General features: G+C 42.9%; 1 protein-coding gene across 1 annotated transcript in view; it reads left to right on the plus strand.

Moving 5' to 3' along the window:
• LOC126212837 (phosphatidylinositol N-acetylglucosaminyltransferase subunit P) overlaps positions 1–23,714 on the plus strand; it is a 34,560-nt gene extending 10,846 nt beyond the window's left edge. Inside the window, exons 2-4 of the mRNA XM_049940254.1 lie at positions 7,650–7,809; positions 13,033–13,249; positions 23,458–23,714. Coding sequence (XP_049796211.1) covers positions 7,670–7,809; positions 13,033–13,249; positions 23,458–23,496 — 396 coding nt within the window. The 5' untranslated portion in view covers positions 7,650–7,669 and the 3' untranslated portion in view covers positions 23,497–23,714. The remainder of the gene's footprint in view (positions 1–7,649; positions 7,810–13,032; positions 13,250–23,457) is intronic.
• The last annotated feature ends 3,756 nt before the right edge of the window (positions 23,715–27,470 follow it).

Consider the following 27,470-nt stretch of genomic DNA (forward strand, 5'->3'; position numbering starts at 1 on the left):
TAAGCCACCTTGTCTTTGAATGTTGGCAGTGACAATCTCAAAAGTATTGTTCGCAGGGTCATTTGTGTATAGGTTTACAATGTCCAGTGAAAGAAACGTCATATCGTCTGTTATCTGTACATCCTTAATCAATTTTGTTAGCTCTATACTATTTTTTTACTGAAAACTGCCAGTTAAATTTATAATATTTCTTAAGAAATTACAGGCATTTCCTAGCGATCTTTCACAAGGGGCCTTCCCTCTAATCTACAGTTGGCCATATCGGATTTAATTCCTTACGAACCTTAATTTGTTTGCTCAGTTTGGGTGCACAAGGTTTCGTTACATTAAGAAATTGTGCTTCATTAGGTGAGGGAATTTCATAATATGTCTCAAGTTCTTCTATTAACTTTTTTTTATGTCATTCGTGGGATTCCTGTTGCCATTGTCAATCACATTTTCTCACAAAAACTTTAAAGTTTCCTCGATATATTCACTTTTGGAAACTATAACTATATTCCCTTTACCAGCTTTCGTGATAAAGGCCCCATCGTCGACTAGCTTCTTAGTGACGGCTTTCACTAATTTTATCTGATTTATGGGTTTGTCCATTGTCTTATTACATTCTTGCCTAACCGCTTTGAGTTGCCACTGCAATTGTATTTTGCTCAATTCTAGGAACTGAGCATGTCTAATGCAAACTTAATATGAGCCAACATGTTTTCGACATCTGTTTTCGTAAAATTCTTATTAATATTATAATTGAGCACTTTCTGTAGCATTGCTTCTTCTTGTTTGTCAGACACAATTTCAGTTAAATTTAAAACACTAGGATGAAAACTAAACCTCAGTTTACACACCTCACCAGGAGTGTGTGACTGCCCCATTAAGTTTAAAATCCTTTTGTTTTGCTTTTGTCTTGTGACCTGTACCATTTTCTCTACAATATTCTGTGTACACACTGACTCTGAATCAGACAAAGTATGACTTTGTTTCTTAAAGTTGAAGTACGCTGCACGCACAGCAGAATCTTCTCTCTGTCTAATTTCAGTGGGAGCTGTCGGCACTTCGACCGTATTATTAACACATTTTGGATAAATAGCAGCAGCAGCAGCAGTCACAAATATTGAAATCTTTTATTGTAGAGATCGATTTTGGTCACTGTGTGACCATCATCTGTGCTAAAAATACATTAGAACCATCAAAAACGTGAGGATCTTTACACAAATGAGGCCCTATTTATTACCACCATCAAAAAATTCAGAATCAGAGGGATATACAGGGTGTATCATAATTAATGGCATAAACGAACACAGTTGAAAGTACACGATACTAGAAGCAAAAAAGTCTCAGTAAACGTAGGGTCGAAAGTTCATGCGTTAAGAGCTATGAGCACTTGTTCATCTTCAGTACTTTGGAACACAACTCTTCTAATGAACAAGTGCTCATAACTTTTAAGTTATGCATTTTAGAGCACATGTTTACTGGATATTTTTTTTTTTCTTGTTTTGGTCAATATTATCACTTCCCAAAATATGGAAAGGAAAGAGCTGGCAGTAGAAGAGATTTGCTTCACAGTATCGAAGATGAAAAATTGCTCATAGCTCTTAAGGTATGCGTTGTCAACCCTATGTTTACTGAGACTTTTTTGCTTCTAGTATCGTGTACTTTCAACTGTGTGTGTTTACGCCATTAATTATGATACACCATGTATAGAGATGTACATATTCTCATATCTACCAAATTAATGATACACTCTGTATAGAAATATACATATTCTCGTACCTACCAAATTATTTTAACGTTTTTTAAGCTCGTGTTGTAACAACACATTATTTTCTATGAGGTGTAACATGTACTGTGATTATTACTTCCAACAGATATTATCACTTTCACTTTTACTCCAATTTTTAGTAGGACACAGTGCGATGGAGGAAATTATTTGAAGTTTGTGCTCATCGGGTTCTACAATTATTCACTGAAGACTGCAAACTTCAGAGAAGAACTGTCACCAGAAACCTACAGAGGTTTTAGTTTTAATATAAAGGTAATATTTTTTGACAAGCATTGTGACATATGATGAAAGCTAGTTCTGTCATTATGAGCCTGAAACAGAATGCCACAGTATAAAATGGTAGCACACGGATTCACCATTAAAGTAGTAGTTCTGTAATTGAGTCGGAAACGGAACACCAGAGTATAGAATGGCAGCACTCAGATTTGCCATTGTAGAAGAAAGCGATGACAGCGCAGTATTCGCGGAAGTTACGGGCACCGTCTTCTGGGGTGCACGAGGTTGCATTCTTATTGATTTTCTCAAAACTGTACAAACCACAAACGCAGCCCACTGTATCCGGACACTTTAAGCTCTGTTGTGCGCTGCGTGATGGAGACCCTGGAAAGGAGATTGTCCTGCAACAGGGTAATGGACCCTATCACACTGCTCGTCTCACTGTGGGAAGATTGGGACATTTAGATGGGAAACTGTATCACAGCCTCTCTACAGTCCCAACTTGCCAACCTCCGACTACCGTCTCTTCGGTTCTGTCGAGAAACGTACGCGAGGCCGATGCTACGAGACAGTGGAGGATATTCGGCAAACGGCGCAGCTGTGTTTTTGATGGACCAGAGTTCTGCTGTAAATATGTTTTCAAACTTATAGAACAGTGGCATAATGTGTGCAAACAAATGGACCAATATGACTGAAATTGTGTTGATTAAGATGATTAGAGCTGGAGTGTCCATGCAAATGCCTGTTGCGTGCATGGTTTGGCCATTTATGGAATAAATGTATATTTAGAAGATTCTTTAAATATAATAGCTGAATTTAGACATTCATAATGCGTATAACATTTTTCTGACTTCAGTGCTTATATTGTAATGGCTCGGATGATAACACATTTTACTGTTTCTTCATACAAATTGTGCCAAAAGTGATGGAATAAGAGTAATTTTCTAAATTTTGTTAGTGAACTCGAGTGCCCTAGTTCGGCTGGGTAGATGTCGCTGTACGGGAATATCCGTAATGGATGTACGATTACAGGTTGTAAACACGCGGTTGACAGCATACGGAAATTTGGGCCCGGCTGTGAGTTTCGGGTAGCCAAACGGTAAGGCGACTGCCCGTGATCCGCAAGAAATCCAGGTTCGAGTTTTGATCTGGCACAACTTTTCATTATTTTCATTCCGTTATACTGGTGATCGTTGTCCGTATTCACATTTGTGAATACAAACCTCATATCAAGTAGAGACTCTGCAAAATGTGTTGTGAATAGTGAGTAGTAAAGTAGTAATAAATTAAAACCTCACGCCCGATGCTGAAGTTTCACTGCACGAACAGCGAAAATGTCACACACGATAAACTTTCTCCCTCTCGTTATTTTATGGGGCTATCGGCGAGAAAAAGTTTTGAAAAGGCTCGAGCTGACACCAGGTCCCAGCAGAGTCTCCTAGTAATACAGGTATTACGTATGTCCAGCACGGTACGGTGTCGGATTCGCTGCTAGTGGGCATTGAAATAATTTGATGACGTCAGCTGAAAATTTGTGCCGAAGTGTGACGTGCATATTGCAAAGAACAGACACTTTACCTACATAATATATGCACTCGAGGGCATGCCGTTGCACAGTAATTTCCGACCTCTTACAGTGTACAGCAGGGCTGAGAGTGTGTGCAGATGAGATTCGGGTCGGAAGGGAGATGCGCTCGGACAACTGAAGCAGTTAAGGCGACTGTTCACATAAAGCAGGGAATCGGGGTTCGAATCACGGTCCGGCACAGACTCTTGCCTGTCGCCATTGAGTTTTTTTGATGCCCCGATGCTGTGTTACGCCCGGGTATTTGCACAAACGGCAGATTCCGACAACAACTCCGTGATATACTCGTAGGCTACTCCACTTTCTCTACGTTGTGAAGGGCACAGTTTCACATTTATGAGTAATGAAACCATGTTGCCAGTCTTTGCAGAACTTTTATATCTTACCAATATCAGAATATTTGTGCAGCTGCTTTCAGACAGTGACTCACTGTAGATAACTGTGTTATCTGCAAGAAGTCTGAGGTTACTATTAACATTGTCTGCAAGGTCATTAATATACAACACGAACAGCAATGGTCCCAACAGACAACCTCGAGGCACACCCGAACTTACTTCTACTTCTGACGGCACTCTGTCTGAGATAAAGTCCTCAGTTCAGCCACACGTTTCACTCGGTACCCCATATGACTGTACTTTTGGCAATAAGTGTATTTGTGGTAGTGAGTCAAATGTCTTTTGAGAATCGAGAATTACTGTATCTATCTGACTGCCTCGATCCAAAGCTTTAATTTTGTCACGTGAGGAAAGCGCGACTCGAGTTTAATGTGATTAATGTTTTTGGAATCCGTGGCGGTTGCCGTGGAGCAGGTCGTTCTGTCCGAGACACCTTATTTTGTTTGAAATCGCAATATGTTCTACCAGAAACTCGATATTGAGAATACTGGACACTAGTTTTGTGGTTAACTTCCACTGCCTTTTTTGTAAATGCATTTGACTGCGCTTTCTTCCAACTAGTGGGCAAGGTGTTTTGTTCAGTGGATCTCTCGTAGATTGTAGTTGCAGGACGGGCTAACTTAGCTGCAAATTCCTTATAGAATCTGATAGGGATTCCATTGGGCCCTTCACCTTTGTTAAATTTTAATGATTACCACTGACACTAACATTTATTTCACTTTTCTTTTCAATGGTACTAGGATTGTTGTTGTTGTTGTTGTTGTTGTGGTGGTGGTGGTCATCATCATCATCGTTGTCATCTTCAGTCCAGAGACTGGTTTGATGCAGCTCTCCATGCTACTCTATGTTGTGCAAGCTTCTTCATCTCCCAGTACCTACTGCAGCCTACATGCTTCTGAATCTGTTTAGTGTATTCATGCATTGGTCTCCCTCTACAATTTTTACTCCCCACACTTTCCTCCAATAATGATGAATTGATGATCCCTTGATGTCTTGGAATGTGTCCTACCTACCAATCCCTTCTTCTAGTCAAGTTGTGCCATAAATTCCTCTTCTCCCCAATTCTATTCAGTACCTCCTCATTAGTTACGTGATCTACCCATCTAATCTTCAGCATACTTCTGTCTCTTCTTGTCTAAACTATTTATTGTCCACGTTTCACTTCTACAAATGCTAGAAACATAGGTTTGCCTTTCCTTAATCTATCTTCTAATATAAGTCGTAGGGTCAGTATTGCCTCATGTGTTACAACATTTACACAGGATCCAAACTGATCTTCTCTACCAGTTTTTCCATTCGTCTGTAAAGAATGTGTGTTAGTATTTTGCATCCATGGCTTATTAAACTGATAGTTTGGTAATTTTCTTACCTGTCAATACTAGCTTTGTTTGTGATTGGAATTAATATATTCTTTTTGAAGCCTGTTGGTATTTCGCCTGTCTCATACATTTTGCTCACCAGATAGTAGAGTTTTGTCAGAACTGGCTCTCCCAAGACTATCAGTAGTTCTGATGGAATGTTGTCTACTCCCGGGGCCTTGTTTCAACTTAGGTCTTTCAGTGCTCTGTCAAACTCTTCACACAGTATCATCTCCTAATTTATCTTCATCTACATCCTCCTCCATTTCCATAATATTGTGCTCAAGTTCATCACCCTACATATACTCCTTCCATCTTTCTGCCTTTCCTTCTTTGCTCAGAACTGGTTTTCCATCCGAGCTCTTGATATTCATACAAGTGGTTCTCTTTTCTACAAATGTCTCTTTAATTTTCCTGTAGGCAGTATCTATCTTACCCTTAGTGAGATAAGCCTCTACATCCTTACATTTGTGCTCTAGCCATCCCTGCTTAGCCATTTTGCACACCCTGTCGATCTTATTTTTGAAATGTTTGTATTCCTTTTTGCCTGCTTCATTTTCTGCATTTTTATATGTTCTCCTTTCATCGATTAAATTCATATCTCTTCTGTTACCCAAGGATTTCTAATGGCCCTCGTCTTTTTATCTACTTGATCCTCTGCTGCCTTTGCTATTTCATCTCTCAAAGCAACCCATTCTTCTTCTACTGTGTTTCTTTCCCCTCCAGTTTTGTCAATCATTCCCTAATGCTCTCTGAAACACTCTACAACTCTGGTTCTTTTAGTTTATCCAGGTCCCATCTCGTGAAATTCCCATCTTTTTGAAGGTTCTTCAGTTTTACTCTACAGTTCATAACCAATGGATTGTTGTCAGAGTCCACATCTGTCCCTGGAAATGTATTAAAATTTAAAATCTGGTTCCTAAATCTCTGTCTTACCATTATATAATCTATCCTAAACCTTCCAGTGTCTCCAGGCCTTTTCCATGTATACAACCTTCTTTCATGATTCTTAAACCAAGTGTTAGCTATGTTTAAGTTATGCTCTGCAGAAAATACTACCTGGCAACTTCCTCTTTCATTCCTTACCCCCAATCCATATTCACCTACTACATTTCCTTCTCTTCCTTTTCCTACTATCGAATTCCATTCACCCGTGACTATTAAATTTTCATCTCCCTTCACTATCTGAATAATTTTTTTTATCTCATACATTTCTTCAATCTCTTTTTCATATGCGGAGGTAGTTGGCATATAAACTTGTCCTACTGTGGTAGGTGTTGGCTTCGCGTCTATCTGGACTACAGTAACGTGTTAACTATCCTGTTCGTTGTAGCTTACCTGCACTCCTATTTTTAAATTAATTATTAATTCATTATTAAACCTATGCCTGCATTACTGTTATTTATTTTTTATTTATAAAAGAAGTCTCGTTTCTCCTGCCACCGAACTTCACTAGTTCCCACTATATCTAGCTTTAACCTACAAGCATTAAACTGGGGCACTTCTCCCAGGGTTTCCTTTTTTAAAGGAACTTTTGAAAACGGAGTTAACCATTTCAGCTTTTGCTACCGTCAATTTCAGTTCCTGTCTCATTTTCAAGTGCTCGGATACTACATACTGCCAGAATTTATTTGGGTTTTGTGAAAGTTCATTTGACAGTTTTCTGCTACAGTAATCACTGAAGACTTCATGCATTGCTCTCTTAACAGCCAAACGTGATTCAGTCAGCATCTATCTATCCGTAGGCCTGTGCTTTTTTTTAAATCTATCCTCAGACCTCTGCATTCTGTGACAAGTCACGGCTTCAGACACCTCTGTCACTTCTTTACGGTTTCAGCTTTCTTCAGTGATTTTTCATAGGTGCTCACGATTAGTGCGTGAACAACTGCCAACATTTTCATTCCAGAGATTCCAGTCCCCAGATGCTCAGCCGTAACAGTCTGCTCTTTGTTAAAGTTGCTTATGTCAGTTGGTTTTCCCATTTGCACGAGAATGATTCCCCATTCGTATCTGGTCCACTTACGTACTCGCCTACGATGCTACCGAGTGGCATTCGATGTCACGGTGGTGATATTGTGGCTCGGCGTTATATCATTACCTCGTACTATTAAGTTGAACACTGTGTAAAAGGATTTCAAAGTAAAGCAGAACCCTCTTATTAGCAGACAACAGCTTACCCATTCCTCAACATCAGACTAAAAATCCAAATTCCTGAAAAGACGGACGTCTTATTGGGAAATACGCAGGGACAGTATATTCTTCGCCAGCCCGAAGTACTGTACATTTCAGTAACGCACAGTGTAGGCCGCGGCCTGTTCCAGCGTGCATCCGGCCGAGAGCCATGCCCGAGCACACCCCGGCACCGACACCGGCGCGTGCCGTCTACGGGTTCGTCTTGTACCTGGCGTCCGTCACGTCGGCCGCACTCTTCCTGCTGTGGGCGTACGTGCCGCCGGATGTGGCATCTTCACTCGGTCTCAGGTACGGTGTGCCGTACTTTTGGTTCGGCCGAGCTCGACTGGGATGGTTTGAGGGCAGCTGTGGTAGTGCAACAGCCTCGTGTAGTTTGGACGTACCCTAATAAATGAACAGAGAGAGAAGTGTGCCAATGTAGTTGGTACGGTACACTTCTCTCACGTATATAAACAGTAACGTCTACAGCTGTTGTCTATTTGATTAAGGGAATAGTAATAGTAATAGCGTTTTAGTAGTGGAGAAAGTAGTTTTCCTCCCATTTTATGTTACACTACATATGTACTACATATTCTTCTTTTTTTCTGGTGGTGTTATAGTGTTAGGAATTTTTCCTATGTAGTACTTGTCAGTACCATGTAGTAATTATTACCATTTACACTGTTTATTAGACAAAGAAGTCTGAGGTCACTGAAAAGTAGTAATTCTGCTATTATGACTGCATGTATAAAAGAATATATGAGGGTCACTCCAAAAGAAGTGACACTATTTTTTTTAATCTATCTTATATTCTATATGTTTGAAAGTTTTGCAGTGTGTAGATACATCCTTTAGGTACAATATTTTCATTTCTCCACGTAATCTCCATCCCTCTCAGCTGCCTTACACCATCTTGGAACCAGCGCTTGTATACCCGCACGGTAAAATTGTGGACCGACCTGTTGGAGCCACTGTTTGGCAGCATGCACAAAGGAGTCATCATCTTCAAACCTTGTTCCATGAAGGGTCTTTCAGTTCCCCAAAGAGATGATAGTCATACGGAGCCAGGTCAGGACTGTAAGGCGGGTGTTTCAGTGTTGTCCATCCGAATTTTGTGATCGCTTCCACGGTTTCTTGACCGACATGTGGCCGTGCATTGTCGTGCAACAGCAAAACATCCTGCCTGTGCCAATGTGGTCGAACAGGACTCAGTCGAGCTCAAAGTTTATTCAGTGTCGTCACATACGCATCAGAATTTACGGTGGTTCCACGTGGCACGATGTCCACAAGCGAGAGTCCTTCGGATTCGAAAAACACTGTAGCCATAACTTTTCCAGCAGAAGGTGTGGTTTTGAATTTTTTTTTTTTTTTCTTGGGTAAATCTGCATAATGCCACTCCATTGATTGCCTCTTCGTCTGTGGTGAAAAATGATGAAGGCATGTTTCATCACCTGTCACAATTCTTCCAAGAAATTAATCTCCACCATTCTCGTACTGTTCCAAAAGTTCACTACATACCATTTTTCTTGTTTCTTTGTGAGCCCCTGTCAACATCCTGGGAACCCACCTGGCACAAACCTTTTTTAACGCCAACACTTTCAGTATTCTGCAAACACGTCCTTCCCCTATCCCAGCGTAGCATGACAATTCATTCACTGTGACGCATCTGCAGTCACCAGTTCGTTAACCCTCTGCACATTGTCTGCAGTGTGTGCAGTACTAGGCCTGCCGCTGCGAGGACAATCCTCAATATTGCCGTGCCCGCTTTCATCACGTAACCTGCTCGCCCACCGACTAACTGTACTGCGATCGACGGCAGGATCTCCGTACACCTTTATCGACCTCTTGTGGGTGTTTCCCATTGTCTCGTTTTCGCAGCACAGGAATTCTGTGACAGCATGTCGCTTCTGACGAACAATTGTAGCAGCCATCTCGAAGACGTGCTGTGACGGCACCACTCACGGGAACAGGTTGAACTAGTGTTTGAAAACAAGCTGAAAGGACGTATCTACACACTGTAAAACTTTCACACATGCAGAATGAAAACAGTATTTTTACAAAAATAGTGTGCATTTCTTTTGGGGTGACCCTTGTAAAATGTTGTGCTTACTTGATAATGTTGCTGTAAGTTATCTTTATAAGCATTCAGTGACTCACAGCATGTTTCCTATAGACTTAAATATGCTGCAGTAACACTCATGTGTGAAACTACATACAGACAAGTAATTGCAGACCTGTATCACTCATTCCAGTCTTTGCAGAACTATTTCAGAAAGTGGCCTGTGGTAAGATGCCACCTCATTTAACTGTGCAGAACATATTAACTGTTTCAGAGTTTGGCTTTTATAAAGGATTGTTCTCACAGAAAGCAGTGCAAGACCTCACAAATGAAGCACTAGCAGAGCTAAACGAGAAAAATTATCCTGTTCGTATGTTCTGTGACGTCGAGAAAGCCTTCGATTTAGTAGATAACAAAATTCTACGTATAAAACTGATGTAGAGTGGCATTAATGACATTCCTCACACACGGGTGGAATCTTACCTCCATAACAGAAAGCAGTGTTCCCATTGAGACTCTTATCGCAGACACAAAAATATCAGAATGGGGAAACATGATGTGTGGGGTCTTTCTGACCTCTGTAAATGATTTTCTATTGACATTAGAGGACAGTTCGAAAACTATGTTTGCTGATGACATAAGCATACTAGTCAAGGCTCCAGACTCAACCCTAAAAGACACAGCTCGGATGATAACCGAACTGGCTTGCAAATTGTTACTAGCTAACATTTTAAGTGGTAGTCTCAGAAAGACTGTAATTATGCATTTATGAGCACATAATAGTGACCTTCTAACACCAGAAGTTTAATGTTAACACGAATTTGACATCAAAATATAAGTTGTGCGCGACTTTCGGTGTAGATCACATAGAACAAAAATGTAGACATACCGACTGTGGTAAGGATATTTTAGAATCGAATAATTTTTATAATAATGAAGATGGAGAATTATATAAATTTGAAGTAAGAAACAAAGCTAAAACGATGATGAACAAACAAAATTAACTGGATGTCGGATTCCATTGGGGACCGTGTGCTGTTTGTTTTTGCAACTGTTGGCCTTATTAAACTCTCTACCAGACAGTTTACCATCCGCAACAACTATTTTATTCTGATCAGCTTTGGTACCTTACTTGTGTTCGTTGCAAATGTTATGTGAGATAACATATTTTTAATAGCCTTCGTATCAGTTCTCTTACTAATTTTATACTTAAGCTCTTTCTTTAACAATTTCTCATGTTGCTCAAACACAATGTTTGTCAAATTTAAAACCCAAAATGTGTTTCACAAACAGCATAGGAGGTGCACGACTCTCATTAGGTTTAAAATCTTTTTTTCGTACCTTTGCCTTACACCATTTACCGCTTTTACGACAGTATCGAGCACAAAATTGGACAATGGATCAAAGACTATTGGGAAAACTAAATTAGCTAAGTCAAAAAAGGGCAGCTCGTTTTGTGTTTTTGTGAAGTAGGGGAGAGACTGCCACGGATACAGTACACAAATTTAGGTGCAATCATTAAAACAGAGGCCTTTCTTGCTGTGGCAGGACCTTCTCATGAAATTTCAACCACTGAGCTTCTCCTTAGAATGTGAAAATATTTTGTTAGCACTCACCTACCTTGGGAGAAGTAATTGTTGTAATAAAATAAGAGAAACCAGAGCTCACAAGGAGAGATTTAAGTGTTTGTTTTTCCTGAATGCTGTTTGAGAGTGGAACGGTAGAGAAGTAGCTTAAGGGGGGAAGCCACATTGGGAGGCTGTTTGACACTGACTTTTTGGGATTTTTAATCAAATTTTGACATAATTTCATTCATATTTCGAACAGTTTTTGTGAATTTTTTTGAATAATTTCAGCCAAAAATAACAAAGTTACGCTGTGTTGTCCGCTGAAGGTTGTGAGTATAGTTCAATTGCGTGCTGTGTAGCCATTCAGATTTTCATCTGAAATCAAAAAAGTTTTGATTTTATTTTCTTATTTTCTAAGAATATGAACCTCAATGCAGGTGAAAATAATGAAAATTAAAAATGTTGTAGGTGTTGGTTCAATTAACTTCGATTTTTATGATTTTTTCTTTTCTAATTATGCAAAGAAAAATACCATTAAAATCATGATATCATGTCACAAGTTGGCGCATATAATTTGTAATTTTTATGAAGAATGATATTATAAGTTTTCATAATGATCAGTTCTATACTTATTGAGTTAGACTGCACGCAAATGTGAAAAAAGGCATTTAGAGATAAATGTGTTTGAAAAATAAATCCTCGAAAACTAGAAATTCGAGGAAGTTAACAATAATGTAAAATGCTTACCAATTAATCTGTGATTCCAGTACCGTATAGTAATCCTTCTTCCTCATAGGCTTCGTTTTGCGCTTGCAGCAGTGCTTTCTGAGCTTTTCGACCTTCCTTCGATTCCAATGATTTACAGCGATTCTGCCGGCTCACGTGCTGGTCATCCATTTTGTGTGTGGCCACTTAAACGTCTCTCCAGTAACTCATTCCTTGTGCCACTCGCACCAGTTGTCTTCTCCCCCTGGGAAATAATCGTGTCGAGGATTTTCAGCCGTGGAAATTGTACGATAGTATGTCGTCATAATTGCTTTTTTGACGTCTTGCACACTATCGAGGTGTCACGTACAGTACTCGCATATTGTGTACGCCAGTTAATTTCCCAATAGAAGCTGACCTCGAGAAGATTGTGCCTAGCCCGGCACGTGCAGCGTACTTTGAGTTTTACCCACGTCAGAGTCACACTAGCAGTTACAATTCGGCACATTTCGACGATGCCTTTGAATCGGTAGTCCGTAGTAAGTGCTGAGCATTTTCACTAATGACTCTGAGTTTGCCTTTTCCACTGAGCTTTTTAGTTTTTCGAATGTTTCGGAGTCGAGTCCCCATTCTCCTGGACTCGAGCCTGTAGCTAATGTGCACTGGATTCTGTGCTCGTAAAATCTAAACGGACGCAAATTTCGCTTCGAAATTTTGACAGCGTATTCTTGGAGAGTTGAGCTAACAACTTGTGTAATAAAAAAAAAAATCAGTTTTTTTTTAACCTTCTAATGTGGTTTCCCCCTCTCGAAGGTGGTTTGATGGACCCCCTGACAGGCACTTAATCGTGAATTGTAGAGTCATCGTGTAGATGTAAATGTGTTATCTAATACTGCACTAATCACTTTTTTGTCGGATAGAACTTTCTAATTTCACTCCTTACCAAAACAGCTTCACATTTTCTCCTAGCTAGTTTTCTGGTATTTAGTCCACTGTCGAAATGTGCCGAAGTGTAACTGCTAGTGTGATTCCGAAGTGGGTAAAACTCAAAGTCCGCTGCACGTGCCGGGCTAGGCAGAATTTTCTCGAGGTCAGGTCCTATAAGGGGAAATTAACTGGCATACGCGAGTACCGTACGAGACACCTCTACGGTGTAATCGGGTCGAGTCGGGGTACCGTAATTTAGTGCGTCTGCCGCAGCTACCTGCCCCAGCGCTACTGGGCCGTCGCCCTGCCGGTGCACCTGTGTGTCGGGCTGGCGCTGTTCGCATTTTTCTTCTACCCCGGACTGGGTCTCGCGATGACGCCCGCCCTCTCGGACCCGCAGACCGTCGGGGACGGGCGAGGCCGCGGGGCGCGGAACGCCGCGCCTGCGCCCGGTGCCGTACCCCCGGTGGGAGACCTACACGTCTCCGAGGTGAGTACTGCCGCGGGAGGCTGTAAATGAAACGTACACATTTTACGAGTACGTACTTTGTGACGGAGCAGGTCCGAAAGGAACGAGAGGACAGAGGAATTTCTCGGGAACGGTCATCTGTCCTTCACCGCTGGTCAGTTCTGTTCCCACGTCAGTCTCATTCGTTTTCTACCGGTTACTCGTCGCTCTCTCCTGCTCCGCCGTTCTTTGTCCGGTTGCAGTTGCTTTCATTTTTTACGTTCAGCCGTTCTCGTACAGTTTCAGACGATTCTCGAAATATTGCCTTTTAGTTCTTTGTTTGCACTGATCCGTGTCCGTGACCGGTAAGGTTATTTTGTTTGGCCGCACCCACACCCTCAGAACGTGCGACCGAAGTTTAATGTTAAATTTATTGTCTTCAGTGAACTATTGTTGTAATTTTTATATAGCTTATTAATATGTTTCACAAATTTTATATTAGTTAAATAATCTGACATCACATTTACACTGAAATAATTCCTCTTCTTATATTCCTAAATCTAACATTTCCATCTCTGGAAGCAGAGTTACTATGAGGGTAATCCCAAAAGTAAAGTCTCCTATTTTTTTTATAAGAACATAGACCTATTTATTTCTACAATGGTTTACACCAGTTTACAGTTTGAACATTTAGCTATTTTTCGACGTAATCACCATTTCTGTCGATGCATTTTTGTAGACACTGTGGCAGTTTTCGTACGCCCGTGTCGTACCAGCTCGCCGCCGTGCTGTTCGGAAAGTTATGAACTGGCGTGATTGTTGCTTGGTCTCAGGTGTAAAGTGGTTTCGTCACCCGTGACAATTGACTCCAGAAAGTTGTCCTGTTCGGTTGCAAGGTGGTGAAGAAATGCACGGGAAGCGTCAACTCGTTGCCGCGTGTGTTCCTCAGTCCGCAAGTGTGGCACCCATCTTGCGCACACTTTCTGGTAGTTCAGTGTTCCTGTTAAAATTCTGTGAGCGGTGCTTCGGGAAACCTCAGGAACCGACGTGCAGAGATCATCTAGGGTGATCCGCCGATCTTCACGCGTGCTTTGCTCAAGCTTCGACACTGTCTCCTCAGAAATTGACGATATCCCGCTCATTTGTCAGTCGTGAATTTCAGCCCGACCAGCTGCAAATTCTCTACACCACTTACGAACATTTTTGACATCCACGCACGACTCACAATACACTTCCATCCGTCGGCAGTGGATTTCAATTCGCACTCGGCGCTAACATCCGACGGGAGCTCCATTCTCGACAGCTGCCGAGCCGAGACCGAACACCTCAGTGCGGCGTGCGCATGTTTACACACAGTGCGTGAGCACTATTCGTAACAGTGTGACCGACTGCCACACAAACTGAGTTCTGTACTTATAAAAAAATAGGAGATCTTACTTTTGGGATTACCCTCATATGTAGATTAACTAGTTTAAAATCATTTATCCCAGCAAATTCCACTGCACCACTTATTTATCTCTGTCGCTGACTATGGCTTAACAGCCGCAAACTGGATTGTGAAATAAATAATAAATACTGTAGAATATTACACCAGTGTTGTGTGTGTTTTCATTCACAATGTATAAAATTTTATACCAGGAACCAATGGAACAGTCAATAAATGCACTTGTGTGATCACTTTATTGTCTGCTGTCTGTCCGTCTGACTGTTAAAAACCCTTTTTTCGGGAGCAGGTAGACGTGTCAAGCTGAAATTTGTGCCACATGCCGAGGTCTGTTGTCCTTCGGCAGTGTAAAATGTCGGAGTTTCTAAGTCTGTGCTGTCAAAAGATACGGCCGTATCTGTCACACATTTTGATACTCGTGAACCCACTCGTCAGAACTTATAGAGCGCTTCCTGTGGGTGTATAATTATAAAATTTGCCAAGAAGCGAGATTTCCAATTACAAGTAGAGGAAAAAATCGAAAAATTATTGATTTGCAGCTATTTCACACAATATTTTATCATTTGTTACCTGACTGTCTGTCCATCTTTCAACACACATTTTTCTCTGGACTGGATAGACATATCAACTTGAAATGTATGTGACACTAAGGCCTATGGCCCCTTGGTGGTGTAAAAAGTTAAGGTTCTGAGTTATCAAACAGTGGAAAATCCAGGTGGAATGTAACAATACGGGAGAAGGAAAGTTGCTATTCACCATATAGTGGAGATGCTGAGTCACAATAGGCACAATAAAAAGTGTAATTTCAGCTCTCTGAGACTGCAGACGTGTGTGCAAGTTGTGTGTGTGTGTGTGTGTGTGTGTGTGTGTGTGTGTGTACACTGCTGACAAAGGCCTTAATGGCCGAAAGCTATGATTGTGTGAATCTTTTTATTGTGCCTATCGCGACTCAGCGGCATCTCTGCTATATGGTGAGTAGCAACTTTCCTTCTCTCATATTGTAAGGTTCAAAGTTAGTGCTATTAAAAGATCAAATCGTTTGTGTCACATATTTCGATGCTCAAAACCTACACGGTTTTGCAGTAAAAGTAAAGGGGAAAAACCAGGAAATTATTAATTTGTATTTATGGCACATTGTCGTCTGTTGTGCAACTTCAGACTTAAAATCAAAACATTCTCAAAAGCCTCAGAATTCCCAGCATCAATACCTGGCCAGTACCGATGTCAATAACGGGCAGAAAGTTCTCGATTCCTGGGATGGGTGAACTGTCTGTATGTACGAACAAGTTTGTACGCAATCCTCAGAGCTCGAGTCCTGCTCGCACCTAGCTTTTTTTTTTATTATTCAACTCAATTTGGTATTTCCTAATTAGTCGTTTTATCTACCCTATAATCTTCAGCAGTCTCCTGTAAGACCACATGAAAAGCTTTTATTCTCTTCTACTCTGATCAGACACGTGTCCACCTTACCCTTCTGTACAAGGCTGCACTCCAGACAAAAGCCTTCAGTAAAAGCCTTCCTGATACTCAAGCTTATTAATGCAAACTGTAAATTTATTATTTTCAGAGACACTTTCAGTGCTATTGCCCTTCTGCATTTTATACCTTCTGTGCTTCAGTCCTTCAGATATTTCGCTGGCCGAGTAGCAACCAGTGTTGCCCCTGTGTCCCGTACGGCGAGGCTGAGAAGATCTGTGGGGCCGTGAGACCTCCCACATTCGCTACACCTTTTGCTTTGACTCTCGAGAAGCCTATTTCATCAGCCGACACTTTTAAACAAACGGATATTGCTGGCGTTGGCACTAGTACCTGTGTTTGTAACTGCACTTGTCAAGCTGCAGTTGTTTCAGAGCCTACAGCCCCCCCCCCCCCCCCCACACCCCTGACCGCCCCCGCCTCACCTGGAGAACATCAGAGAAAGCCACAGTTACCATGACTGCGGTGCTCCTGGTACCTCAAAAGACAGAGCCCGGTAAGAAACCCGGCACTGCGTGTGCCTCTGCTGCGGCATCTCATAGAAAGTACTCCCAGATCAAAAGAGCAAACGGGAAGCTTCCACTGCAGGCAAAAGCAGGCAGTAGACCGTCAGACCGTTTCGGTGTCACTCGACGTGACGATTCTAGTGCTTCTCCTTCGGAGCTGACGGATTGTGAAGTCTGTCTGGGGCAACTGTCTCACCCCGACACTGAACCTCCACCTGTTGCGTGCTCCCCAGCCTGGTGGAAAGACATGTTGAAAGTGCAAACCCCGTGATAAATGGCTCTCATACTACATAAATGGGTTCAGAACCCGTGTCAAGGAACTGAAACCCCTGGCACAGGCACATTCCCAGTGCTCGTGTTTACAGGAGACCCCTGTGCTACCGGTCTATAACCTCCACCAAACCTGACTTGGCCGAGAACTGAGGGAGGGGTTGCTGTGTTTGTCAATAACACACACCACTCCTCGGTTGCCGACCTACGAGCAGTAGCCGTTGCTGTTTGCGTGGGTTTTACCTACACAGGAGCGATAGACTCTGAGGCTCTCACACCTCTTATCACACAACTCCCCCATCCGTTTCTCATACTATGCGATTTCGGTGCCCGTAACGTATTACGAGGCTCGAACTCTATTTGCCCTTGGGATCGGAGAACCTCGTGATCTTTCGGGAGCTGTGCATCCTCGAAACAGGCAGTCCAACTCGTTCCTCTGCCGGAACCGGGTCGTCCTCGGGTGTCGACCTCACCATTCTGCTCTCCCGCCCTCGAGGACAGTAGAAAATGGCTGGTGACCTTCATTCCGGTGACCACTTCCCCACTGCGGATCCACCTACCGGACAGAGAATTGCTCGAAGAGAAGCCACCGAAATGTGTGGTCGGCAGGGCTAACTGGACGCCATTCAGCCGGCTGGCAGTGTCCGAAACCCCGACAGTTTCCGGCAACGGGTGGACCGCATCACGTGTCTGATCTGTCACCCCACCGGCTTACCTGTCCCAATGTATTCGGGCCGTCTCAGGCGACCTGTACCTCGACAGACTGACGAGTGCCATTCGACAATCTGGGACAGGCGTATGGTGCTTCGACAGTTTAAATGCTACCCGACAGCAGACGACCACCCAGTTTTTTGAGCCGGAATTGCCCATGTCAGTTGGAATGCACAATGGACACAAATGGATGCAGGTGATCAGACAGAATGCTCACATGTTTGTCATATGTCAGAGTTGTATCTAGACATGTGAGGGGCCCATATCACTCCAACTGCACACGCCCCACACCATTACAGAGCCAGTCACCTGCTGACATGCAGGGTCCACGGATTCGTGAGATTGTTTCCATACTTGTACACGTCCAACTGCTTGATACAATTTGAAACGAGACTCGTCCGCCCAGGCAACATATTTACAGTCATCAACAGTCCCGTGTCTATGTTGACGGGCCCAGGCGAGGTGTAAAGCTTTGTCGTGCGGTTACCGAGAGTACACGAGTGGGCCTTCGGCTCTGAAAGCCCGTATCAGTCACGTTTCATCGAATGGTTCACACGCTGACACTTGTCGATGGCCCAGCATTGACGTCTGCAGGAATTTGTGGAAGGGTTGCACTTCTGTCACATTCAACAAGTCTCTTCAGGTGTTGATGGTCCCATTCTTGCAGGATCTTTTTCCGGCCGCAGCAGTGTTGGAGATTGACGTTTTACCCGGGTGCCTGATATTCACGGTACACTCGTGACGTGGTCATTTGGGGAAAATCCCTACTTCATTGCTACCTCAGAGATGCCGTGTCCTGTTGCTCGCTCGCCAGCTATAACACCACATTCGAACTCACTCAAATCTTGATAATCTGCCATTGTAACAGCAGTAGCCGATATAACAGCTGTGCCAGACATTTGTTTTCTTATGTTGGCATTGCTGACCCCACAGCTATATTGTGCCTGTTTACATCTCCCTGTATTTGGATACACATGCTGATACCAGTTTCTTTGGCACTTCAGTGTATATTCTTTGACATCAGTAAGGGGTACAATACTATTTAGTGATGCAGTATTCTTGTGCAACTCCATCAGTGGGGCTTTTGTGGCTATTTCCTAATCTTCATACGTCTGTCCTGTCAAAGCAGTTTTTTAGGTTCCACATTGGTGGCATGCTGTCAGATCATTTTATGCAGGAGAATGTTTTTCCCAGGTCATTGTTTTAAGTGTTACCTTCTTTGCCATAGCCATAAACAGTATCATGTCTATGGTACGGAGTCCAGCACAGTGCTCCTTATTTGTGGACGACTTTGCTGTTTTTTGTTCCTCCTCCGTTGTTGCAACAGCAACTCGGCCAGTTGCGTGTAACAATGAATAGGCCACAGGAGTGAGCTGGAAAGACTGGGTTTACACTTTCTGTAGAGAAGTGTGTGTGTGTGTGTGTGTGTGTGTGTGTGTGTGTGTGTGTGTGTGTGTGTGTGTGTTTGTTTTCATTTTAATAATTCTCACCGTATTTTCAATCTACCTGAACTGCATATGTCGAATACCGTTCCCCCCTTTTAGAGACACTGCAGTTTTGGGGCCTCATTTTTGACTCTGAGGACTTGAGGGACCTGAAAGCCAGAGTTCAGGCGGCACTGAACATTTTGAAATGCCTCAGCCTCAGGTCTCGGGGAGCAGACAGGGCGCACGTTTTACGGAGCTTTTGTTCGATTGTGGGTGGACCCCGGGTGCACATTGTACCCTTTAGAGAGGCCTTCGATCTGAAAATTGTTGACACCGTGCACCGTGAGGGGATCGGGCTGTCCACGGGCGCTCGAGAGAACGGCCACGTACCCAGTGCTCGTGCCGAGACTGGGGAACTCCTACCTACCGTCCGGTGGCAGCTTCTCACGGTGCGGCAGGTGTGTCGGTTACTCGCTACTCCCACTTCCCCGGCATACCGTCCCGCTACGGAACGCATCTCTACGAATTGTCCGGGGGTGACGAGGCCGTTCGGTATCTGTGTGACACGTGTGCCGGAGTCCCTACATTTTGGGCACGTACGGGCTCAAATTGGGGGTTTTAACCGACTGTCACACTGGTTACTGCAGAGGCCCGGCCCTGAGTGGTTTTAGAATTAGTGCAGTGCAGGAGAGATTGCACTCCTGGTTCTGTTTTTAATGTGATATTTTCAGAATTTTTAAATGGGCTCCACAACTACGTAGCTGTCTTCACAGTCGGGCCTAAACAGGGGGACTCCGTCAGTTCTTCTGTCGTTTTCCCAGATCGTGTCCTCGAAATTCGGTCACCTCCAGAGTTTACTGTATTTGATAAGAACTAGCTGCTGTCTCGAGGGTGCTGGAGCAGACGAGATGGGCTGTGACTGCTAAATTTCTCACCTGTTTTGACTCTAAGTGCCCTTCAGTCTCTGCAATTCTTGTGTCCAACTGATAAAATAGTCCGTAATAACCAATATTCCCTCCTCTGGCTACAACAGTGGGCAAGGATGTGTCCTGCAGGGTGCCGGGACACACGGGTATTATGCCAGGACATTCGGGTATTGCGGGGAACGAAAGGGCAGACGTAGCAGCCGAGGGGGCGTGTCGCAATCCTCAGTTACTTCGGTATGCCGTCAGCACGCACGCTCTCGTATCGCCCTCGAGGTACAGTGTCGTGCGTCGACGGGAAGGAGAGTGGCCGGAACTGCCGGACGACGAGCTCCAGCTAGTAAACCGTACGACACAGCAGTGGTGTAGCTCCTTCCGGCCACACGGGCGGGACGCAGCTCTCCGTACTCGTCTCCGTGTAGGCCACAGTTCTGTGATGCACGGCTCGTTGCACCGGCAGCTAGAGGACCCTCGGTGTGTGGTGCTTGTGGCATACAGATCACAGTGCACCTCATTCTATTAGACTGTGTTTTATTTTCCGATAAGAGGGCAGTCAGATTGCTGACAGATCTGCCTTCTATTTTAGGTAATGTTTACACAAATGTGGTGAGAGTTTTAAGGTTTTGTGATAAGTCTAACTTGTTTCCTAAAATTTTAGAGAGATATTCCTAATCTGTTAACAGGGTAAATGGTTCACCCACGTATTTCGCATTTCTTTTAGCTCTTCTATGATTTCACATCTGTTGCAATCCCAGGCATAGTACCTATTACCTTTCCTCAGGTGTCTTCAGGCATGTGAGATAGTGCGATTGTGTGGCTCAATGCAAATGTTGTACCTCATTTCGTCCAACCACTCTATCTTCTTCCTTTCAGACTGTCTCTTCTTCACTCTACATAATTTATCAGCTCTTTCCCTCCTCTCTCTCCCTCTAATCTTCTGCAGCTAGTCTCATTTTCCTTTGCAGTATTCTCTGTCTTGCCTTATTTCTTTCTCCGATTACCAGTGGGCGTTTCTCGTCGAACCGTTTCACCGTTCTTTAGTATTCTGCCCTCCTCTATACTTCTCCCGCGGTTACAGTGACAGCGGTTTCCAGTATCCCCCATTTAGTTTCCACATCCCCTTCCTTTTTCGTGCCCTTTCTTGCCTCAGTAATGACTTCTAGTTTCTTCTTCTATTCTTCTTTGATTTGGAGACTTTCTGTGCTTGTTTCACTTTTCCCCCTACTATTTTTGTTTCTTGCCCTATCTATCTTCTGTCTATATTTGAGCCACATCAAGGAATGATGCCCATCTACAACTACAGACTTTCGTAATGTCTGATGTGTGCATTTATCTACAGAATATCTAGAAATTGTCATTACAGACTTCTACGACTTGCAGAGGGGAGCGAGTACATAATATTTTGAATAGGAACCCACGTCCAGATACGTACTGTTTCCATTCTATGACGGTTTCAGTTCAGATGTGTATTGTGTACCCATCTGCTGAGGGAAAGAGTCAAGTCCCGGAGTTGCTCGTCCCGGTATGCAGTAGGTGGACAGTACGACACGTACTGCATAAGACGGTCATCCGACGGTACTCGACATCTGCCTCGCTGCCAGACCTCTTTGATGCCAGTGCGTCTCAGACACAGATCTGCTGGCACGAGTTCTGGCTGCTACACTAAAAATTGAAGAGACACCAGGTGGGATGGAGAGTGTACCAGAACAGGCTTCGTAGGCACAATGTCGGTGGTTGCCGCAATTAGCCGCTGTTGTAATGCGTCGGTGCTGTTCTGTACGTACAGTATGCTGGGTTCTTTTTCTGATTTGGAATAATGTAAACACACAATGTTGTGTTAATACAAACAAATATGTCTATTTGATAAATGGATGGATGTTTCATTATGTTTCCTTTTGAATTTTTACCTAGCATTTGTTCCGTGTCAGACATAATTCTGTTCCTCAAGTGGAAGTGGATGAGTTAAACATATGAACTGAAACTGTTGAACAGAAATGGTACATTTCTGGACAAGGTTTCCTATTCAAACTATTATGTACTCATTCCCCTCTACAAGTCCTAGAATTTGTAATGAGAAATTCCGAACATCCTTTATAATCACGTGGTCTACCTGGTTTGTTTTTTTTAACTCTGTCTGGTGAAGCCTGATCTTCCTAATACCTTTCATTGAATGCCGTGTGCTTTTTATCGTCTTCTCCTTACCATTGACAAAGCGTATTGTGCTGTGTTAGGAGTTGTGTGGAAGTTAGGACCAGAAGTAAACACGTGTAAAACAAAGTGCATAATGATGGGAGATCTTGGTGGGGATAGAGGAGAGACTTCAATTTTTAAAAAATGGGTAAGAGTACCAAAGAGTGAAAAAGTTTAAATACGTAGGCCTGATAATAACAGAAAATAATAGTTCAGCACCAGAAATTCAAGGAAGGATAGTGAGTGAAAACTGGTGTTGTTACTATGAAATAGCAGTGCCTGTGTTATTAAGAAGTACAATGCAATGTTCCTTTGCACAGCTGAAGGAATATCACACACCACTTCTTGATAACACGGGCACTGTTGTTTTGTATTTATTCTCAGGTACCGTGCCCTCGGTTCTCACTAATGTACGAGTGCAGGTCATGACACACAGAAGTTTGCGTCCGGTTGTGATTCGTACACATGTAGCCGAAGCAGTTAAGCGACTGATCACATAGAGGGAAATCCACGTTCGAATCCTGGTGCGGCACAAATTTTCATTGCTGTCATTCCAATATACAGCTGATGGTCGTTCACATTTGCACCTGCAAATACATTCCCTGATGTAGTTATTCCTTTTAGAATATACTGAAGCCCAAAAATGTTAGTAGGAATCCAAAAATCAAAATATATTTTACTGTATTATGACTTACAGTAATGTATGGATTCTAAGGTCAGGTGATGACCACAAACGAGGAAGGCAGGTTACTGAGGCAGGGAAAGGAAGTTTGTGAGAAAGATATCTGGGACAGTGAGTGAGGGAGGAGGCTGGAGAACGAGAACAAAGGCAGAATTACAGACACTTTTGGGACACACGAATACTGTAGTGAAATGGCTGAGGAAGAATGAGGTGGGCCAGACGTGTACAGAGAATACTGGAAATTCGAAGTGTTAAGGAAGAGCTTATACAGAGAAGGAGAAGAGAAAGACCCGGGGAAAGGTGACTCGAAAATGTGGAACAGGTTGCCAGAGGAATTGGAGGAGGAAGGCAGTGGACAGAGAAGAACGGAGGCGAGTGACGGAGGAGGCGGAGGTCGTACGAGGCCCGTAGCGCCGAGTGGTAAGTGAGACACCGATTTGCTGGCGCGGGACCACTACTGGAGGGGAACGAGAAAAACTGAATAAAAAGTAGATTGCTCTGCCAGCAAAATTTTTCTTCATATTTGTTGTTGACTTAGGTGTGGTAAATGTGCTTTCCTAGAGCAGAGGAATAGTAACAGAACTGGAGCAGGGTCCGGCTGTCACGTGTGGTCTGTTACAGGTGTGCCGCCACCTGTACCTCGGGGGGCAGAGCGGCTGACAGCCGGGGCGTGGAGCTGGGCCGGAGGTGTCTCACCGAGTGGCGTCCCGCGTTCTGAAGTTTGCCAGACAAGAGGAGCTTCAACTGCTGGTGTTGTGTGGTGGACTCTTGTGGAGCACGTGTTTATGTTGAGACAAAAGTGTAAAATTGTTCTAAAGGCTATTGATAAAGGTTGTCTTGTGTGTTAATGAATAAACTATCTTAAATTTTTTCCTCAATACCACATTATTTCTGATGGCAATGCTTTTGACCTCCATATTGTGGTGGGTGCATTTCTCCATTTCAGTGACACATTTCAAGTTAAGATATCCTCTCACTCGGTCCAACCAGAAATCTCATGTTTCATTAATCCTTTAACATAAAACCCAGAGTTATCTAATTTTTATTATTTTGACAGAAACTTAACCCCCCCCCCCAAAAAAAAAAAGCTTATATCCCTTTCAGCACTGATAGTTATTACATATAAAAGCCAGTTGCACTGCCCTGTAAATTGTTTTTATTTTATATCATTAGCGATGAGCCTATTTTGTCGTATTGCCGTCATCAGGTGCTCTGTAAATACGTAAGTAAGCGATGTTCTTAATATGTATTTACAGAGCACCTGACAACGGCAAGATGCCGAAATGGCTCGTTGTGAATTAATATATATATAATAAAAACAATTTACAGAGCACTGCAGCTGGCTATTATTCATAATAACCGTGTCATTAAGACGTATTTTGCACTGTGGACCCCAAAGAACAAAAGTTATGATAGTTAAGTGTCTGGCCACGAGAGAGCATCCAGTCTTACATACGTAGCCGGGCTGTCTTGTTTTGGTTGAGGTGGCTGCCACCGATATGATCTTTACAGCGTGCAGATTTGGATACTCGACAACAAAAGTGTACTTTCAGCCTGCGACGGGGCGGGTTAAATGAGGTGTTATGAATTGTGTACCTAAACTGTTCACTGTCTGTCAGTGTTCGGCATGCTGTCAATGACAATTTTATCACCTACCTCGGCACAGCGTCTGTTCACCAACCCGTTTCTCTGCAATGTAGGTACTATGTAGACGACGTTAAAAGCAGTGTTGAAGAAAATCATCGCCCATACTTATGATTGTAGAGGCCTCAAAAACTCAGTAGCTAAATATCCTGAAATATCTTATAACAAAAGTTCATGTGGAGGGCGATTGCTTCATCTTTATACAAAAATGTCTAAATCCGGTAAAATTTTCTTTATTGCCTCGAGAGGCAAAACTAAACAGTTACCATCTGCCCACATTTAATTGAACAGTCAGTGTCACTGTCCTCCTCTCTCACAGTTACACCATTTAGTACACACGCAAGACAGCCAGAAATGTACTACGTCCAACCCAAATTCTTACGCGATTTTACAATCATTGATCTGCTACAATATGAGTTTCACATTCGGTCCTTTTCAATGGATTTCCTTAAAGGAAGGTGCTCACCAATATTGTTCAGCGCTTGAATACTGAAACATGCCACGCGGAATTCTTCACAAAGGTCGATAGTTTCACACGCAGTTTTCGCTACGACAAACACTCCAAAATCTTCCATACTTCACAAACCTATTCCTAAATGCATCTGCTATTACGGCAATATAAACCAAGCGCGAAATACTAGCATCTTCTTCATTTTACACAACTTTTTCCGACACGTACAACATAACATTCCCGTCCGACAGCTAGTCCATGACTGCCCTGAATGCCGTTCCTGACAGCGCCTGTACTACTTGATAGAGCATGGGAAGGGCTACTCTGATTGGTTGATCAAAACAAACAGCCAGTCGGATCAATCTTCCCAGATCATATTCGCACTGAACCCGTTTTACTCCAATTAACATTCGCAGATGCATTTATGTCATTTCCTGCTGCAAACGTTCAACCAAACCAAACGAAAGAAAAACTAGTTTTGAAATAACTTTAGAAAATCATTATCCTACAAATAGCTATTCTGGCTGCCTTCTTACAAAAGCAAGTACTCTTGCTCATACATCAGCAAATTAGGGGAATTACAGCTTTCGTGGATACAGTTTGCTGTACTTTTTCCATGAGAATATTACATTATGCTACACACAGAATGTAATATTGAAACTTTTCGTAAGTCAATCATACACACTGTCATTTACTCTCATTTACTCGCGCAACAAAACAAATAATTATTAAATGCATATTGACTATTACTGAAACCTGTATTATGAAAAAAAAGAAAAAAGTTGAAGATTATTTAAGTATAAAAAATCTAACACATTGACCTAACCTTTCGTAAGCTTCTGTAAGAATTTCAAATGATAGTAGGAGACAAATTTCTATGACACCTAACTGATTTTAGTCTTGACAGTTTCTGTTTTGTGAGTTTTATGTAGTTTTTGGTATCTTTAAAAGTATTCCATCTAGAAAGCTGAGACTTTAACAGCTTCTTTTCAATAACATAAAGCTATTCCAAAAATTCTATCAGAATTGAACCACATTTATTTCTGTTTATTTAGATCCCTAGGGGCTTAAATATTATGTCACTGGCAGTGACACCAAAATCTGTTCCCACGGTCGGATGACAGTAGGTGTGTATAGGTCACTTGTAGGCACACACAGCTACATATGCGATCACCAATGGCTCCGAGCGACGGAGGCCTGTATAAGTGGCATACTGCAGTAAAACTATTGCGAATTGATTTGCGACATTACAAGCCACTCTCTTATGTTGTTATTATGCAGTGCTTTGAAAAAAATGATGGCAATAGTGACACTGAGTTTGACATTGAATTTAGCAGCTCAGAAAGTGAAGAATGATATGCTGTTACTTCTCTAAAGACTGAAAGTGACAACAGTTCATCAGTCGAGGGACAAGTGCTCAGTGGTGGTACGAGAGAAGTACATCCACTGTGCTCCAGCCAGCACCTCCGAGATTTATGTTCATGGGAAACCATTTTAAAATACACCAGCACCGTTAGACTTCATAGCTATACAGAAACTAAAAAATGACTTCGAACTTCGGGATATTTTACTCAAAGTCCAGTGTACGAGTGTATTCGGGATTTGATTATTGGTGATCTTCAAAGTATTGTAACTCATTATTTTGAACTTTAAAGCTATATTTACACACTGAGACGACAAAAGCCATTGAAACCTCCCGATATGTCAGCCATCCTTTTGTGCGGTTTAGTGCAGCAGTGTGATGTGGCACAGACTCAAGAAGTCATTGGAAGTCCCTTGCAGAAATATTGAGCCACATTGCTGTCCGTAATTGCATAAGTGTCGCCAGCGCAGGAGTTTCTGCACGAACAGACCTCGCGATTGTGCCTCATAAGCCTACAACGGGATCCAACTCGAGCAATCTGGTTGGCCAAATCGTTCACTCGAATTGTCAAGAATGTTCTTCAAACCTGTAACAAACAATCGCAGCGGGATGACTCGGAGCATTGTCGTCCGTAAAAATCCCTTCGACGTTTGGGAACGTGAAAACCTCTAAGTAGAGGACATAACCGTTCCCAGTGAATGGTCAGTTCAATTTGGACCAAAGGACCCAGTCCATTCCGTGTAGACACAACTCACACCATTATGGAGCCGCCATCAGCTTGCAGAGTGTGTTGTTGACAACTCGGGTCTGTGGCTTTGTGGGTTCTGTGTCACACGTGAACCATACAGTAAACTCGTACCAATTGAAATTGGGACTTCTGTAACCGAGCTACGTTTTCCAGTCATCTAGGGTGCAACTGATCGAGTCACAGGCCCAGGAGAGGCACTGCAGGTAATGTCGAACTGCTAACAGAGATACTCATCTCGGTCGTCTGCTACTGTGGCCCATTAACGTGAAATTTCGTCACACTGTCCTAATGGATACATTCACCGCACGTCCCACATCGATTTCTGCAGTTATTTCACGCAGTGTCACTCGTCTGTTTGCAGCGACAACTGTACGCGAATGCCGCTGCTCTGTTATAAAATGAAGATCATTGGCAACTGTGTTGTCCGT

The sequence above is a fragment of the Schistocerca nitens genome, chromosome 11, assembly GCF_023898315.1.
Source record: "Schistocerca nitens isolate TAMUIC-IGC-003100 chromosome 11, iqSchNite1.1, whole genome shotgun sequence".
In the NCBI taxonomy this organism is placed as follows: Eukaryota; Metazoa; Arthropoda; class Insecta; order Orthoptera; family Acrididae; genus Schistocerca; species Schistocerca nitens.